The sequence below is a fragment of the Rana temporaria genome, chromosome 13 (assembly GCF_905171775.1).
Source record: "Rana temporaria chromosome 13, aRanTem1.1, whole genome shotgun sequence".
Classification (NCBI taxonomy): Eukaryota; Metazoa; Chordata; class Amphibia; order Anura; family Ranidae; genus Rana; species Rana temporaria.
In genome coordinates, this window is record NC_053501.1 from 102,853,890 (window position 1) to 102,873,689 (window position 19,800).

General features: G+C 47.3%; 1 protein-coding gene across 1 annotated transcript in view; it reads left to right on the forward strand.

The window, feature by feature from the left end:
- The window catches only part of SV2A (synaptic vesicle glycoprotein 2A), a 179,128-nt gene that overhangs the window by 148,842 nt on the left and 10,486 nt on the right, over positions 1 to 19,800 (forward strand). Inside the window, exons 9-10 of the mRNA XM_040332885.1 lie at positions 12,142 to 12,306; positions 19,349 to 19,482. Of these exons, the coding sequence (XP_040188819.1) occupies positions 12,142 to 12,306; positions 19,349 to 19,482 (299 nt within the window). The remainder of the gene's footprint in view (positions 1 to 12,141; positions 12,307 to 19,348; positions 19,483 to 19,800) is intronic.

The following is a 19,800-nucleotide window of genomic DNA, read 5'->3' on the forward strand; positions in this document are numbered from 1 at the left end:
CAGTTCTTCTGGAGAAGGCTTTCCCAACCAGGGTTCCATGGCAGTGGTGGCTGGTGATCAAAAGTTTTGGGGGTATGCAAACAAACTGAAAAAAAAAAAAAAAAACATCAAACGCAGCCACTGTGCCCATCAAACGCAGCCACTGTACCTATAACATCCCGCCACTGTGCCATCAAATGCAGCAACTGTACCCATCAATTGCTGCCAATGTGCCAATCAATTGCAGCCAGTGTGCCCATCAATTGCCACCACTGTGTCCATCAAACGCAGCCACTGTACTTATAAATTTCCGCCACTGTGCCATCAAATGCAGCAACTGTACCCATCAATTGCTGCCAATGTTCCAATCAATTGCTGCCAGTGTGCCCATCAATTGCTGCCAGTGTGCCCATCAATTGCTGGCACTGTCCCCATCAATTGCTGCCAGTGTGCCCATCAATTGCCGCTACTGTGCCCATCAATTGCTGACACTGTGCCCATCAATTGCCGCTACTGTGCCCCTGGATGAAGCATGAAGAAAAATCACCCATTCTTCTGGAGAAGGTTTTCTCAACCAGGGTTCCATGGCAGTGGCGGCTGGTGCTCAAAAGTTTTGGGGGTATGCAAACAAACTGAAAAAAAAAAAACATCAAACGCAGCCACTGTGCCCATCAAATGCAGCCACTGTACCCATAAATTTCCGCCACTGTGCCATTAAATGCAGCAACTGTACCCATCAATTGCTGCTAATGTACCAATCAATTGCTGCCAGTGTGCCCATCAATTGCTGCCAGTGTGCCCATCAATTGCTGACACTGTTCCCATCAATTGCTGCCAGTGTGCCTATCAATTGTTGACACTGTGCCCATCAATTGGTGCCAGTGTGCCCATCAATTGGTGCCAGTGTGCCCATCAATTGCTGACACTGTGCCCCTCAATTGCTGCCACTGTGCCCATTAATTGCTGCCAGTGTGCCCATCAATTGCCGCTACTGTGCCCATCAATTGCTGACACTGTGCCCATCAATTTCTGACACTGTGCCCCTGGATGAAGCTTGAAGAAAAATCACCCATTCTTCTGGAGAAGGTATTCTCAACCAGGGTTCCATGGCACTGACGGCTGGTGCTCAAAAGTTTTTGGGGGGGGACGGGGGACGCAAACAAACTGAAAAAAAAAAACATCAATTGCAGCCACTGTGCCCATCAAACGCAGCCACTGCGCCATCAACTACCGCCACTGTGCCATCAAATGCAGCCACTGTGCCCATCAAACGCAGCCACTATACCCATAAATTTCCGCCACTGTGCCATCAAATGCAGCTACTGTACCCATCAATTGCGGCCAGTGTGCCAATCAATTGCTGCCACTGTACCCATACATTTCCACCACTGTGCTATCAAATGCAGCTACTGTACCCATCAAGTGCTGCCAGTGGTGTGCCAATCAATTGCTGCCACTGTGCCCATCAATTGCTGCCAGTGGTGTGCCAATCAATTGCTGCCACTGTGCCCATCAATTGCTGCCAGTGTGCCCATCAATTGCCGCCACTGTGCCCATCAATTGCTGCCAGTGTTCTCATCAATTGCTGATACTGTGCCCGTCAATTGCTGACACTGTGCCCATCAATTGCTGCCAGTATGCCCACCAATTGCTACCAGTGTGCCCATCAATTGCCGCTACTATGACCATCAAATGCTGCCAGTGTGCATCCCCCGCCCGGCACTTACCTGTCTCGGTGGGGCGGCGGGTGACGGCAGCAGGCGGGGGGCGGTGTCTGGTGTCCTCCACGCTCCTTGATGTCTTCTCCCATCCTCTCCTCCCATCCGCTTCTATAATTGGACGCCCGATAGGCGTCCAATCAGAGCGCCTGTCATTTCAGTTAATCAGCTGACAGGTAACAGACCCGAGCACCTGATTGGCTGAGAGGCGGTTCAGTGTTAGGAAAGCGAATATTCATTCACTTTCATAACACAACGCTTGGGGGAGTGTCCTAGGGAGTACTTATAACTGTAGGGGGGGTGGGCTGTGTGTGACACGACATTGATCACTGCTTCCGATTACAGGGAGCTGTGATCAGTGTCCTGTCACTAGGAAGAATGGGAAAATGCTTGTTTACGTCAGCATTTCCCCGTCCTTCCTCTCCGTGATACGATCGCTGGTATCCCCATAGACATCGAGTCCGCGGGACCCACAGTCGGACTCACAGAGCTTGCGGCGTCACGCACGCGTCCACAATGCCGCATCTTAAAGTGGACGTACAGGTACGTCCATCTGCCCAGCCGTGCCATTGTGCACTGGTCCTTAAGCAGTTAAAGCCCAAAAACAGTTCCAGTATGTCCACTTTAACACGCTCTCATAGGGTAGAATTAAAGGTCGCAGTTCATACTCTCAAAAGCCTTTACACTAGAATGCATTCATAAGGAACTAATTGGAAACACAGATAAACCAATGCTTTTATTATTGAGAGGCACAATGGCTGACTTGTCATTTTTGGGCACATGCCAACTCCTGTTGGGACCTGGGCTGCTAGCCATGGATTATGTTCAGTCAGGGAAGTAACCCAGTTTTTCAGGAATCATACAAGCCGTTGCTGGAAAATATAGAAGTTTTGGAAAGGCAGAAAGCAATGTGTAAAAGGCCATAGCGACCAAGTTTTACTGTTGACATTGCTCTTCTGAATAAGGCCAATGGCAAATTGTGTAGATCAGCAGTCTCCAAACGGCGGCCCGGGGGGCCAGATGCGGCCCTTGGCTCGCTTTTATCTGGGTACTATTCCATCTACTGACACAAACAATGGGACATACCGTATTTATCGGCGTATAACACTCACTTTTTCACGCCGAAATACAGAGCCGTGATTTCCTGTGTACTCGGCTCGGTGTCCCCCTGGGCAGAACTGGGCGTGACTGCGAGCCGAGCACACAAAAGATCCGGCTCTGTTTTATGGCGGAGCTTATTCCCTCCTTCCCCTCTAAGGCAGCAGCCCTATCTTGCTCTGTCTTCCCCTGGGCGGAACTGAGCGTGACTGCGAGCCGAGCACACAGGAGGATTTTATGGCACAGTGGCAGCATTGGGAGCATTTGATGGAACAGTGGCAGCATTGGATGGCACAGTGGGAGCATTTGATGGCACAGTGGAAGCATTTGATGGCACAATGGGAGCATTTGATGGCACGGTGGGAGCATTTGATGGCACAGTGGCAGCGTTTGATGGCACAGTGGCAGCATTGGGAGCATTTGATGGCACAATGGCAGCATTTAATAGCACAGTGGCAGCGTTTGATGGCACAGTGGGAGCATTTGATGGCACAGTGGTAGCATTGGGAGCATTTGATGGCACAGTGGCAGCATTTTATGGCACAGTGGCAGCATTGGGAGCATTTTGTGGCAGCATTTCATGGCACAGTGGCAGCATTGGGAGCATTTTATGGCACAGTGGCAGCATTGGATGGCACAGTGGGAGAATTTGATGGCACGGTGGGAGCATTTGATGGCACGGTGGGAGCATTTGATGGCACAGTGGGAGCATTTGATGGCACAGTGGGAGCATTTGATGGCACACTGGCAGCATTTGATGGCACAGTGTCAGCGGTTGATGGCACAGTGGCAGCGGTTGATGGCACAGTGGGAGCATTTGATGGCACAGTGGTAGCATTGGGAGCATTTGATGGCACAGTGGTAGCATTGGGAGCATTTGATGGCACAGTGGCAGCATTGGATGGCACAGTGGCAGCATTTGATGGCACAGTGGCAGCATTGGGAGCATTTGATGGCACAGTGGCGGCATTTGATGGCACAGTGGCAGCATTTGATGGCACAGTGGCAGCGGTTGATGGCACAGTGGGAGCATTTGATGGCACAGTGGTAGCATTGGGAGCATTTGATGGCACAGTGGCAGCATTGGATGGCACAGTGGCAGCATTTGATGGCACAGTGGCAGCATTGGGAGCATTTGATGGCACAGTGGCGGCATTTGATGGCACAGTGGCAGCGTTTAATGGGCACAGTGACTGCAATTCATGAGCACAGTGGCTGTGTTTGATGGCACAGTGGCTGCTTTTGATGGGCACAGTTACAGTAACTGCAATTGATGGGCACAGTGGCTGCATTTGATGGCACAATGGCGGCATTTGATGGCACAGTGAGGCTGCAATTGATGTTTTTTTTTTTAATTTTTCAATTTGTTTGCGCCCCCCTAAAAATTTGGAGCATCAGCCACCACTGGTGTATGTGTTGGAGGCAAGGGGGGTGGGAGGTCATTGCCTTACAGGTCCTCTTTGTGCCCAGAACTGAGCCACCTACTTTACGAAACATTTTATCCAACCTTGTGTCCTTTTCAATGACAGGTTCTCCCCTTGGAAGTGTGCCTTTAACTTGACAGGTGCTTTGTGTACCGAGCCTAACGTCTGTATTTTCTAATCGGCATTGAGGCTTCCAAATTGACTCCCCCCAAATAACCATTCATTTGAGCTGTCAGGGAGGTAATTAAAATGCTACATTCCCAGTTACAGCTTGGCATTCCTCTGCCGAGCATTAAAAGCGGCAGCCATCAGTTGCTAATGAAGTTATAGTCTTGTGGTTGGGCGCTGGGAGCAATAACCAGATCCTGGGCTTGTGGGGAGAATCCAATCTTATAAGCATTACATCTAATGCGGTTTCAGCTCTGGAAGACTTAGAAAATAAAGCGAGTCGCAATAACGAGGCAAAATAAGCACATTATTGGCACTGACAGTTATCTACAGGATTCTAGATCAAAGGTTTTATTATCTAACCGTGGTACAAGGAGGGAGATGAATAATGACTGCGTTTTTACTTTAACCGCTTAAGGACCGGCGCGCGCAGATATACGTCAACAGAATGGCACGGCTGGGCAAATGGGCGTATATTTACGTGCCCTTTATTTGCCGGCCATGTGGTCACGCGCTCAACCCTGTCGCGAGCTCCGTGACCGTGCCCGCGGGACCCGCGGACTCGATGTCCGCCGCTGTCCTGCAAACGGGTCACAGAGCTGAAGAACGGGGAGATGTCAGCGTAAACACAACGGGCCAGATCCACAGAAGAATTACGCCGGCGTATCTATTGATACGCCGCGTAATTTCAAATTGCCCACGTCGTATCTTTGATGCATCCTGGCTCGATCCGACAGGCGTACGTTTTAGTACGCCGTCGGATCGTAGGTGCATTTTTCCACCGGCCGCTAGGTGGCGTTTTCGTTGAATTCCGCGTCGAGTATGCAAATTAGCTAGATACGGCGATCCACGAACGTACGTCCGGCCGGCGCTTTTTTTTACGTCGTTTGCGTTCAGCTTTTTCCGGCGTATAGTTACCCCTGCTATAATGAGGCATACTCAATGTTAAGTATGGCCGTCGTTCCCGCGTCCAATTTTTAAATTTTTACGTTGTTTGCGTAAGTCGTTCGCGAATAGGGATTTGCGTAGAATGACGTCACCGTCGTAAGCATTGGCTTGTTCCGGTTTAATTTCGAGCATGCGCACTGGGATACCCCCACGGACGGCACATGCGCAGTTAAAAAAAACGTCATTTACATCTGGTCACAACGTATTTACATAAAACACGCCCCCATCACAACGATTTAGATTGCGCGCCCTTACGCCGCCAAAGATACACTACGCCGACGTAACTTACGGCGCGGATTCTTTGAGGATTCGAAAAAAAACAGTAAGTTACGGCGGCGTAGTGTGTCTTAGATACGCTACGCCCGGCGGTAATATGCGCCGCTGTACGTGGATCTGCCCCAACATCTCCTCGTTCTTCCTAGTGACAATTCACTGATCGTCTGTTCCCTGTCATGGGGAACAGACGATCAGTGATGTGTCACGGCAAGCCACGCCCCCTAACAGTTAGAAGCACTCCCTAGGTCACACTTAACCCCTTCAGTGCCCCCTACAGGTTAACCCCTTCACTGCCATTTTTTTACAGTAATCAGTGCATTTTTATAACACTGATCGCTGTAAAAATGACAGTGGTCCCAAAATGGTGTCAAAAGTGTCCGACGTGTCGGCCATAATGTCGCAGTCACGATAAAAATTGCTGATCGCCGCCATTACTAGTAAAAAATAAATGATTAATAAAAATGCCATAAAACTATCCCCTATTTTGTAGATGCTATAACTTTTGCGCAAACCAATCAATAAACGCTTATTGTGATTTTTCTTACCAAAAATATGTAGAAGAATACGTATCGGCCTAAACTGAGGAAAAAATATGTATTTTATATATTTTTTGGGGGGTATTTATTATAGTAAAAAGTAAAAAATATTGTTTTTTTTTTCAAAATTGTTGCTCTATTTTTGTTTATAGCGCAAAAAATAAAAAACCGCAGAGGTGATCAAATACCACCAAAATAAAGCTCTATTTGTGGGAAAAAAAGAACGCCAATTTTGTTTGGGAGCCACGTCGCACGACCGCGCAATTGTCAGTTAAAGCGGCGCAGTGCAGAATCGCAGAAAGTGCTGTGGTCATTGGCCAGCGAAATGGTTCGGGGTTGAAGTGGTTAACTGACAATTATGCGGTTATGCAATGCGATGGCAGCGATCAGCGAATTATAGCGGGACTGCGATATTGTGGCAGACAATCGGACACTAACTGATACTTCTGACACTTTGCGGAAACCAGTGACACTAATATTTTGATGAGTGCTAAAAATATGCACAAGGGGAAGACGTGGATCCTAGTCCTTGCTTTGCAGGAACACAGAATCTATCCCTTCCCCCCTTGTCAGAACGGAGATTTGCCTAGTTTACATAAGCAGATTCCCTTTCTGTGTGATTTACCAAAGATCGGTGGGTGCCAGAGGACATTGAGTGCCCGGCACCCGCAGGTCAGCTTCTGCTGTGAATAATCACAGCAGAAGTGGCCCGCCGGCGGTGCGCATGTGCCCCCTGCAGGCGGAAATGCAGGATCACGTGTGTGTATATATATATATATATATATATATATATATATATATATATACAGGGCAGCCATCACAAATTTTGGGGCCCCTTACACAGCTTTAGGCAAGGCCCCCCTGGAGCAGAGAACTGGGGGGGGGGCCTGGGGACCATCGGGCCCCTTACAGGTGTGATGCCAAAAAAATGGGAGGGGGGGCCGGCCGGGCCTGTAAGGGGCCCTGGGGACCATTGAGCCTGTTACAGGTATAATGCAAAAAATTTAAAAAACTAGAGGGGGCCAGCCGGGCCTGTAAGGGGCCCTGGGGACCATCGGGCCCCTTACAGGTGTAAAGCAAAAAAAAAATGGGAGGGGGGCCAGCCGGGCCCCTGGGGATCATCGGGCCCCTTACAGGTGTAATGCGTGTACCCCTCTGATGGTGGCCATATATATATATATATATACACGATCTTGCGCAGAGCTGTCACCCTGTAGCAGTAAAACTGCTATAGAGTGGTCAGCAAGTGGTTAACAAGACCCTGTCACCAACTTTCGTTTGCATAACTCGTTCGTGAATGGTGCTGGACGCCATTTACGTTCACGTCGAAGCCAATGACGTCCTTGCGACGTCATTTACCGCAATGCACGTCGGGAAATTTTCCCGACGGAGCATGCACAGTACGTTCGGCGTGGGAACTCGCCTAATTTAAATGATCCACGCCCCCTACGGGATCATTTAAATTACGCGCGCTTACGCCGGCCCCTTTTTACGAAACGCCGCCGCAAATTACAGAGCAAAGGCTTCGTGAATGCAGCGTAGCTCCAGTAATTTACGGAGGCGTAGCGTAAGAACGATACGCTGCGCCGCCGTATCAGTGCGCGCCCCTACCTGAATCTGGGCCCTTGTTTCTTGTTTTAAGTGCAATTCCCTTTAGTCACACCAACAAATCTTACAGGGGCTCTAACCCCTTGACACGCCATCCAAATAAAAAAAAAGTAGTTTTGTCTTTAGTTCTACTTCAATTGTAAGAAACAACAATAGCTTGGTAGTAAGGGAAGTCAGCCGTTCATCTGTAGAAATATGGCTTCTGAACCGCTTTGATTTGTATTTCTTGCTCTGTTCTCTCATATATATGCAAAGAATAACTCCGACCTTCATAATAACGTTTTATTAATAGCTCAGTTATGCTAATTCACTGATTCTCCAAATGTGCTTTTACTGCCTTCAAAGAAGGTTTATTTTTTTTTACCTCCTGAACATGCGTTTTTTTTAAGCTGTTTTGACAGAATAATAATTCAATTAGCATTTAGCGAAACCGTTTATAAAAATAACTTCCATCTAATTAAAAGGAAAATATGTTTATTTAGAGGGTGTTACCCAACAGGTTATACAATGGTAAACAGGGGTTTATTGCTTTTTTTAGGATAGCGGGCAGGACGCGCAATTTTAGGATAGAGGGCGGAACGTGCAATTTTAGGATAGAGGGCGGAACGTGCAATTTTAGGATAGAGGGCGGAACGTGCAATTTTAGGATAGAGGGCGGAATGTACAATTTTAGGATAGAGGGCGGAATGTGCAATTTTAGGATAGAGGGCGGAACGCGCAATTTTAGGATAGAGGGCGGAACGTGCAATTTTAGGATAGAGGGCGGAACGTGCAATTTTAGGATAGAGGGCGGAACGTGCAATTTTAGGATAGAGGGCGGAATGTACAATTTTAGGATAGAGGGCGGAATGTGCAATTTTAGGATAGAGGGCGGAACGCGCGATTTTAGGATAGAGCGCAGAACGTGCAATTTTAGGATAGAGGGTGGAATGTACAATTTTAGGATAGAGGGCGGAACGTGCAATTTTAGGATAGAGGGCGGAATGTACAATTTTAGGATAGAGGGCGGAACGTGCAATTTTAGGATAGAGGGCGGAACGTGCAATTTTAGGATAGAGGGCGGAATGTACAATTTTAGGATAGAGGGCGGAACGTGCAATTTTAGGATAGAGGGCGGAACGTGCAATTTTAGGATATCAGTAGATACGCCGGCGTACTCTCACTGTGGATCTGGCCCAGTGTCTTCAATGAGTTTGTGAAACTTACAGCTCACATCTTTTGAGGGGTATACTCTCTACATCAGAACCAAATGCTTAAGCTGTAAGCTTCTTGGTGACATCTTCCCAAGGCAAGGAGCATGTGGAAGGCACCAAGCAACATTGTCTTTGATGAATTTGTGATTCATAATGTTTGGGAATATAAATCGAAAATGCTTTTAGTAATTGTGACGGACCATCCAGCACCCAGCTTGGGTGCCTCTGTCAAGATATAGCTTCCTTCAGTCTGGAACCAGGAATCAGGTATTATAGCTGAGCACCCAAGGACTAGACGACACTAGCTTATGGTCCAAACTGGAACTGGAACTGAATTTATTGTAAAGTCACACAGTATATATACCATGCAAGATCAGGTAATAGGTTGATCACATTATCCTAGACAATTAGCACATCTAGGGTATAGCCAACATAAAAATACACAGTACACGACAGGGGGTAGATTCAGAGAGCAATTACGCCGGCGTATCCATAGATACGCCGCGTAATTGCTAAGTTGCATCGGCGTATCTACTTTCTGTATTCAGAAAGCTAGATACGCTGACTGTAGCCTAAGATACGACTGGCATAAGTCTCTTACGCCGTCGTATCTTAGGGTGCATTCTGACGCTGGCCGCTAGGTCGCGCTCCCGTAGTTTTCAGCGTAGAGTATGCAAATTGCCTACTTAAGCCGATTCACAAACGTACGCGCGCCCGGCGTTCGTTTTTTACGTCGTTTGCGTTAAGGCTTTTCCGGTGTAACGCTGTTCCTGCTATTAGGAGGCGCAGCCAATGTTAAGTATGGACGTCGTTCCCGCGTCAAAATTTGAATTTTCTTACGTCGTTTGCGTAAGTCGTTCGCGAATAGGGCTGGACGTAAATTACGTTCACGTCGAAACCAATACGTTGTTGCGCCGTACTTGGAAGCAATGCACACTGGGATATGTACACGGCATGCGCCGTCCGTACAAAACATCAAACACGTCGGGTCATCAAAAATTTAAATAAAACACGCCCCATTTCCACATTTGAATTACGCTCGCTTACGCCGGCCCCTTTTACGCTACGCCGCCGCTACTTACGGAGCAAGTGCTTTGTGAATACAGCACTTGCTCCTGTAAGTTGCGGAGGCGTAGCGTAAATACACTACGCTGCGCCGCCGTAACTTTAGGCGGAGATACCTGAATCTACCCCAAGCTTTCATTAGTCGGGGGATGCCTAGACAATCCGGCAACAAGCCCACAACCCTGGATACACAAAGTACATTAAACATTATCAGTAGCATAAACACATAAACATCCCACAATGGTTCGATAACAATGTAAAGTGGACACAACATTAATCACATCTATAAAAGATGAGCAGACCGACAGACAGAAACAATAGATGACTCAATTAACAATGGGAATTCACACCTAGGAGGAACACAATAGGGCAAATACACTTAACACATAACACCTTAAACAGATTATAGCAGGAAATCCCAGGCTCAGGTTGTTTTGAGCTGGTTATATTACCCACTTAACCCCCGAACTATATTGCTGCCCAAAGACCAGAGCACTTTTTGCGATTCGGCATTGCGTTGCTTTAACTGACAATTGCGCGGTCGTGCAACGTGGCTCCCAAACAAAATTGGCGTCCTTTTTTCCCCACAAATAGAGCTTTCTTTTGATGGTGTTTGATCACATCTGCGTTTTTTAGTTTTTGCGCTATAAACAAAAATAGAGCGACAATTTTGAAAAAAAATGAATATTTTTTACTTTTTGCTATAATAAATATCCCCCAAAAATATATAAAAAAAACATTTTTTTTCCTCAGTTTAGGCCGATACGTATTCTTCTACCTATTTTTCGTAAAAAAAATCGCAATAAGCGTTTATTGATTGGTTTGCGCAAAAGTTTTAGCGTTTACAAAATAGGGGGTATTTTTATGGCATTTTTATTAATATTTTTTTTTTACTAGTAATGGCGGCGATCAGCGATTTTTTTTCGGTACTGCGACATTATGGCGGACACATTTTTGGGACCATTGGCATTTTTATAGCGATCAGTGCTATAAAAATGCATTGGATTACTATAAAAATGCCACTGGCAGGGAAGGGGTTAACACTAGGGGGCGGGGAAGGGGTTACGTATGTCCCTGGGTGTGTTCTAACTGTAGGGGGGGTGGCCTCACTAGGGGAAATGACCGATCTTCTGTTCATACGCTGTATGAACAGAAGATCAGCATTTCTCTCCCTGACAGGACCGGGAGCACACACACACAGCTCCCGGTCCCCGCTCTGTAACGAGCAATCGCGTGTGCCCGGCGGCGATCGTGCCCGCTGGGCACGGGAGTCGGGGGCGAGCGCGCGCCCCTAGTGGCCTGCGCGAGAGCCGACGTATAGCTACGTGCTCTCGCGCAGGGGAGCCGACCTGCCGCCGTAAAATGACGGCGGCTGGTCGGCAAGTAGTTAACATCTGCTCTGAGTCTCACAGTCTAAAGCAGTCATTGCTGTTTTGGTCATAAAGGCCCCAAATCTGTATCCCGGTCCTAGTCTCCCAGAGTTTGTGTTTTTCGGGGAGACATGGACCCGAATCCGAAGCAAGACCACTCCAAGGTTCCCCAAGGCACACCACCCGCAAAAAAATAGAGCCCCCTCAAAAGCCAGGGCCCAAAGTCAGTAGGCAAGAGGCAGTCCCCTCCAAAAGCCCCTGTCCTGGTTGGGTCTGTCACAGTAATGAATTATTTATTATGGTAATGCGCTTGCGCTAGGCTGGTGAACCCTTTCTGTTTTGCTTTTGTAGTACCTTGTTACCGGGGCAACCCCCGGTCCTGAGAGGGCAGCAAAGCGTGGTGATTTTTTTAAAATATTTTGACAAGTGAGGAACATTGAGGTCCAAGGAGTGCGCAGGAGTTTGTTTTTATTGAAACAAAGCCACACCGGACCTCATTTTTGGGAATGGACCCAACGGCAACATATGATTATTATGGGACTCTACAACACAAGAGTTAGGAATTATGGCACAGAGCTCTCGCTATTTCAATATCCAAGACATGTAAGAATCCAAGGGCTTGTCCAGTCCTACGGGCTCCACCTACCCCTTTTGGGTAGACTGACCCTTTTTTTTTTTTAAAACAATTTAGACTCAAAATGCCTTAGTGGCCTGAAGGGATTTCATTTTTAATATTTCTCTCTACGTTTGTCCTTCAGCTACTATGGACTGACGGTGTGGTTCCCAGACATGATCAAGCATCTGCAGAACATCGAATATGCCTCGCGCACCAAATTCTTCTCCAATGAACGGGTGATCAGCTTCAACTTCAACTTCACTCTAGAAAACCAAGTCCATAGGAACAGCGAGTACCAAAATGACAAGTAAGATATAATCCATTTTAACGTGTCACCACTACATACTGTCAACTCTCTATATATTTTGAGCCCCAACTTTTGTGTTTTTGGTTTGCTCTCCGGCTTTGATTACATGCTGTGTCCACAATGGGGAGATTTCCTTTTCTAATCCTAGTGACCTACATAACAACATATACGAGTGGTGGCAAAAAAAAGTCCAAATGGTTTATCAAGTCAATATTTTAGTGTCTTATAAAATCAGGACCTCCTTCTCCCTGCTGGTGACCCTTCTAGTAATAACTAAAGAACCATATGCAGGGAATCAGGACCTCCTTCTTCCTGTTGGTGACCCTTCTAGTAATAACTAAGGTCCAGATTCACGTAGAATCGCGGCGGCGTAACGTATCCTAGATACGTTACACCGCCGCAATTTTTCATCGCAAGTGCCTGATTCACAAAGCACTTGCGATGAAAACCTATGCCCGTGGCCTCCGGCGCAAGGCGGGCCAATTCAAATGGGCGTGTGCCATTTAAATTAGGCGCGCTCCCGCGCCGGACCTGCAAACGACGTTGATTTTTAAATTTAGACGCGGGAACGACAGCCATACTTTAGACAGCAATACACTTGCTGACTAAAGTTAAGGCACCAAAAAAAAAGTGTAACTTTGCGACGGGAAACTATACTAGCGGCGACGTAGCGAACGCGAAAAAACCGTTGTGGATCGGCCGTAAATCCTAATTTGCATACCCAATGCTGGTTTACGACGCAAACTCCCCCCAGCGGCGGCCGCGGTACTGCATCCTAAGATCCGACAGTGTAAAACAATTACACCTGTCGGATCTTCTGGCTATCTATGCGTAACTGATTCTATGAATCAGTCGCATAGATAGAAACAGAGATACGACGGCGTATCAGGAGAAACGCTGTCGTATCTCATTTGTGAATCTGGCCCTAAAGATCTATATGCAGGGAATCAGGACTTCCTTCTTCCCGTTGGTGATACCTCTAGTGATAACTAAATATTTATATAGGGGAATCAGGACTTCCTTCTTCCTGCTGCTATTACTAAAGATCTACCGTATTTATCGGGGTATTGCGCGCTCCGGCGTATAGCGTGCACCCCTAAAGTGGACCCGCATTCCTGTGGAAAAAAGATTTTTGTACTTACAGTTTTGGTGTCTTGCGCGGCGTCCATCGGCGGCCTCGTCGGGTCTGGTGTCCGTCTGCGGCTTCGGGTGTCCTTTTTGTCGGGTCCGGCGTCCTTCTGCGCTCGTTTCCCGCGCCGAGTTTGAATACTGCGCCGGCATATACCGAGCGCAGTACACTCGTGTATAGTCGGGCAGGCTCGGCTCCTCTCGCGCTCACGTCCTGGACGTACAGGACGTGAGCGCGAGAGGAGCCGAGCCTGCTCGACTATACACGAATGTACTGCACTCGGTATATGCCGGCGCAGTACACTCGTGTATAGTCGGGCAGGTTCGGCTCCTCTCGCGCTCACGTCCTGTACGTCCATGACGTGAGCGCGAGAGGAGCCAAGCCTGCCCGACTATACACGAGTGTACTGCGCTCGGTATATGCCGGTGCAGTATTCAAACTCGGCGCGGGAAAGCGGGTATCGGCGTATATCGCGCACCCACGATTTTGCCCTGATTTTCAGGGCAAAAAAGTGCGCGGTATACGCCGATAAATACAGTATATGGATGGAATCAAGACCTCCTTCTTCCTGCAGGCGATACCTCTAGTGATGACTAAAAGCTTATATGGGGGAATCAGGACCTCCTTCCTCCTGCTGGTGATACATCTAATGATAACTAAAGATCTATATATCAATAGCTGGGTGAAAAAATGGACTACTAAGAAAGAATCTCAGAAAAAAAGTCAAAGTTCACCAGGCAGCGCTGGACATAAAACTAGCCAAAATTAAATGCAAACATAAAAATTGAAATAATTTAAGCAAATTATATACAATGTCCTTGGAAAAAAAGGTCCTTTCTGTGAATGTCGATTTTAAATGCAATATTTGAAGAGATCTTATTGGCACAGAGTCCACTAATGCCCGAGGCCTCGTACACACGACCGAACATGGGGGGGGCTGATGATGATGATGGTGAGGGGGGATGATGATTTTGTGATGATGATGATGATTGCATTTGCTGGGCATGTGGAGGTGGAATCTTATCCGATATTGGGCATGTGGAGGTAGAATCTTATCCGATATTGGGCATGTGGAGGTGGAATCTTATCCGATATTGGGCATGTGGAGGTGGAATCTTATCCGATATTGGGCATGTGGAGGTGGAATCTTATCCGATATTGGGCATGTGGAGGTGGAATCTTGACAATATCAGATACGATTCCACCTCCACATGCCCAGCAAATGCAATACTGTACAATATCAATTAGCAGTGTTATATTTGTTTTAAATGTCGCAATGGTTTTGCGGCTCCCAGTTTTTTTTTTCATTCGGAAACGGGTCCAAGTGGCTCTTTATGTCTTAAAGGTTGCAGACCCCTGGTATAGAGGATCAGGATCTTCTTTCTCCTGCTGGTGATCCTTTTAGTGATAACTAATGTACAGTATATGGGGAGATAAGAACATCATTCTTCCGGATAGTGATACCCCTAGTGATAACTAAACTCTTTATAGAGGGAATCAGGACCTCTGTCAGATAAGTACTTACCGAGGCTGAGATGCCAAGAGCGGTTCGCCCTTGCGACTAGGCGCACTCCGCCCCCTGGAGGTGATACAGGGAGTGGATGACTCGAAGAGGCACAGGCTACCAGCGGCAGGACAAGACTTGCGTGGTGGTCTTGGTAGAGCTGGGCAGCTGTGTGGTGACAGGCGGATAGGATGGCACGCAGGAAGGATCTCCAACAGAAATTCCAGAACAGGCTGAGGGTCAAACACTGGAGGATGAGGTTATTTCCAGATCACAGACTGAGACACATGGTTCAGGCCACAAGCAGAGGGTCAGGGCAAGGAGATAGGAGGCAGATCTGGATCACAGGCAGAGGGTCAAGCACTGGAGACAAGAGGCAGATCCAGGTCACAGGCAGAGGGTCAAACACAGGAAGCAAGGCAGAGTCCAATAAACAGGCCAAGGGTCAGGTCCAGGAGAAAAGCAGAGTAGTGGGGGCACAACGGGTCACAACGAGAATTCAGATGCAGGAAACAGGAACCAAACTCAAACAGGAAGCTGTGTGCGTCGTGTAGGGTTGAGGGGGTGCGCTGTGTGTGGCGTGCAGGGTTGAGGGGTGCGCTGTGTGCCACGTGCAGAGTTGAAGTGGTGCGCTGTGTGTGGGGGTGTGCTGTGTGCGGCGTGCAGGGTTAAGGGGGTGCGCTGTGTGCGGCATGCAGGGTTGAGTGGGTGTGCTGTGTGCAGGGTTGAGGGGGTGCGCTGCGTGCGGCGTCGAGGGGGTTTGCTGTGTGCGATGTGCAGGGTTGAGGGGGTGTGCTGTGTGCAGGGTTGAGGGGGTGCGCTGCGTGCGGCGTCGAGGGGGTTTGCTGTGTGCGATGTGCAGGGTTTAGGGGGTGTGCTGTGTGCAGGGTTGAGGGGGTGTGATGCGTGCGGCGTGCGGGGTTGAGGGGGTTTGCTGTGTGCGATGTGCAGGTTTGAGGGGGTGTGCTGTGTGCAGGGTTGAGGGGGTGCGCTGTGTGGGGTTGAGGGGGTGCGCTGTGTGCGGCGGCGTGCAGCGTACATCTCCCCCTCCCCCAAATACAAAGCTCTCTTCCCCTCAGCTCAGCTCTCCTCCTAGGCTCGGTTACCACCATGCAGTACATACTGAGCGAGTACTCGCAGTGTCCGTGCAGGCAGACAGTGAGGAGGGGGGCAGGGATTCTGTCTGTGTGAATACTGCATCTTTTTCCTCCTGGCCTGGGTTTCCTCCAGACAGTCCTGGGGTGGTCGGTGCAGAATCAGAGTGTCGGGGCCCCGTAGCAGCACAGTGACAAGCAGGATTCAGACTCATTACTCAGGAGAAGCAGCGGCGGAAGTCCGGGCTGTGGGGCGGGCTAAGAGAACGCGGGCAGAGCGAGCGGGGATCCTGGAGGACTCAGAGTCACATGTATGGAAACGGAGGATGCCGCCCTTGACTGCCCTAAGTTCCCCCCCAGCCCCCACACGCTGCAAGTGCCCGCTCACATTCCCTGGCAATGCTGGCATCATCGTGTTCACTCACTCTGCACTGTTCAGTCACTTACTGCGGACACCGTTGGACAGTGGCGTAGCGTGGCCCCCCCACGCTACGCCACTGCTGTTAGGTCACAGAAGCGCAGAGCGGCGCTATAACGAAGGTATTTGGCACAATTATATTACAGAAACACACATTGTACATTATATAATACTGTAATAGAGGATTATAGGATTTTACAAGCATTCTAACTCAGTTCACACTGGGGATTCCTGTCAGGGAGAGAGAGGGGGAGAGAAGACAGCACATTACATGGTAAGACCTACCCCGAAAATAAGCCCTACTGTGTCTTTTGTTGCCAAAATAAATATAAGACCCGGGGCTTATTTTTGGGGAAACACGGTATATAGGGTAAACAGGAAATAATTACAGTAATCCTAGGAAATAAATATATTGGACACATTGTATGGATTATTTATGTGATTACTGAGAAATTTGCACAGTGATTTTTGTTTTTCCATAGACATATAAATAGACCCCTCATTGTTAGATGACTTGATTTCAAAGCTAGTTACTCAACGTGATGCAAGTCTTTTATAGGGTTGCTCCTTCCAATCTGTTGTATTCCTTTGAGTCGGACAGATGAGACGTCTCTACCCCCGAGTAGATGGCGGCAGGGCATCATTATAGGTTAGACAATGGCATCCCACATTCTCTGAGTCATCCCGTTGTTCTGAAGTCTCTTTGGCAGGACACTGCAGATCTGGCAAACCACGGCATGGGGATTTGAACCCCCTTCATTAACAAAAATATACACACGCCATAGGCAGCTGTAACCCTTTACTATCCCCAGGGCCGCCATCAGGAATTATGGGGCCCCTTACACAGCTTCACTTCAGGCATGGGCCCCCTGGAGCAGAGAACCGAGGGGGGGGGGGTTCTGCCTCAATTTGAGAAGCAGGGGGCTGCCGCGAATTGAGAAGTGGGGTGGTGCTGCCATCGGGGGGGTTATAAAAAAGGGGGGTAGCCATCCGGGGCCCTGGGGACCTCTGGGCCCTTTAATAAAAAGAAAGAAAAAAAATATATATATAAAAGAAAATTTAAAAAAAATGTATTGAAAAAAAAAGGGGGGGTTGCCATCTGGGACCTGGGGACCCCCGCTTCTAAATGAGAAGCGGGGGGGGGGGGGCGTGAATTGCTAAGCGGGGGGTGCTGTCATCGGGGGGGTTATAAGAAAGGGGGTAGCCATCCGGGGCCCTGGGGACCTCTGGGCCCTTAAATAAAAAAAATAAAAATACTATATATTAAAGAAGATTGAAAAAAAAAATATTGAAGAAAAAAGGGGGGTTGCCATCTGGGGCCCTTCTAATTGAGAAAATTGAGAAACGGGGGGGCAGTGAATTGAGAAGCGGGGGGGGTGCTGCTATCGGGGGGGGGTTATAAAAAAGGGGGGTAGCCATCCAGGGGCCTGGGGACCTCTGTGTCCTTTAATAAGAAAAAAATATATATATATATATAAAAGAATATTAAAAAATATATTTATTGAATAAAAAAAGGGAAAAAGGGGGAGTTGCCATCTGGGGCCCTGGGGACCTCTGGGCTCTTTAATAAAAAAAAGAAAAAAAAAGAAATAAAAATATATATATTTAAGAAGAATACAAAAAAAAATTATTGAAGAAAAAAGGGGGGTTGCCATCTGGGGCCCTTCTAATTGAGAAGCGGGGGGGCAGTGAATTGAGAAGCGGGGGGGGGGTGCTGCCATCGGGGGGGTTATGAAAAAAGGGGGGTAGCCATCCAGGGGCCTGGGGACCTCTGTGTCCTTTAATAATAAAAAAAAAATATATATAAAAGAAAATTAAAAATATATATTTATTAAATAAAAAAAGGGAAAAAGGGGGGGTTGCCATCTGGGGCCATGGGGACCTCTGGGCCCTTTAATAAAAAGAAAGAAAAAATATATATATATAAAAGAAAATTAAAAAAAAATGTATTGAAGAAAAAAGGGGGGTTGCCATCTGGGGCCCTTCTAATTGAGAAAATTGAGAAGCGGGGGGGGGGGCAGTGAATTGAGAAGCGAGGGGGTGCTGCCATCGGGGGGTTATAAAAAAGGGGCGTAGCCATCCAGGGGCCTGGGGACCTCTGTGTCCTTTAATAAAAAAAAAAAATATATATATATATATATATATATAAAAGAAAATTTAAAAAATATATATATATTGAATAAAAAAAAGGGAAAAAGGGGGAGTTGCCATCTGGGGCCCTGGGCCCTTTAATAAAAACAAAAAATAAAAATAAAAAAAACAATATATAAAAAAATAAATGTTTTAGGGGGTTGCCATCCGGGCCCCTTACAGGTGTACTGCCTGTACCCCCCTGATGGCGGCCCTGACTATCCCAGGCATAATGCCAAACACAGCAGCAATACTTTAATCAACCTTGGCTCATTATCAGAGACTCTGGAAAACAAAAGCTGAAGTTGTTACCCTTTTATATCCAAATGTATCATGCCTTTTAGGTAGATCAACGTTAGATTTTTTTTATGTTTGCTTTACATTCGACAACCTGCGGCATAAATTGACCTGTTTTAAATGGATAAAAATAAGGTTTTATAAGATCGGAGGTTGATTTGCCTCCCCTCCACTATGTATGTATTAGGCACGTTCATATTATTATTTCTATTTTTGTCTGTTTACTACATCTCTACATGTGTACTGCTGTTTTGTTTTTATTGACATAAAATAAAAAATTGTTATTTAAAAAAATAAAAAAAAAAGATTTTAGAATATGATTTGTCCCGATACCGCTGATAGAACAAGCGAAGGACAGAGACATCCCATTGTTCTTGTATCTACAACCTTCCATATCTGTGTGAGACATGAACATGACTTCTGTCTAGTGGGGCCTGAAATCAATACACCTCCTCCGCTTTCTTCATAAGGTTCATTGGCCTCAAGTTGAAATCTGTCATATTTGAGGACTCCTTGTTCAAAGACTGCTACTTTGAAGATATTACATCCAGTAACACGTTCTTCAAGAACTGCACTTTCATCTCCACCATGTTCTACAACACAGGTAAGTGATTATCTGTCAGTCCAGTTGTAACCGATTCCCGCTAAGGGTATCTTTTCACATGGATGGTTTCCTCTTTGCCAAAAAGAAGAAATAAAAAGTGCGGGTTGTTTAACCACTTAAGACCCGGACCTTTAGGCAGCTAAAGGACCTAGCCAGTTTTTGGGATTTGGCACTGCGTCGCTTTAACTGAAAATTGCGCGGTCGTGCGACGTGGCTCCCAAACAAAATTGACGTCCTTTTTTTCCCACAAATAGAGCTTTCTTTTGGTGGTATTTGATCACCTCTGCGGTTTTTATTTTTTGGGCTATAAACAAAAAA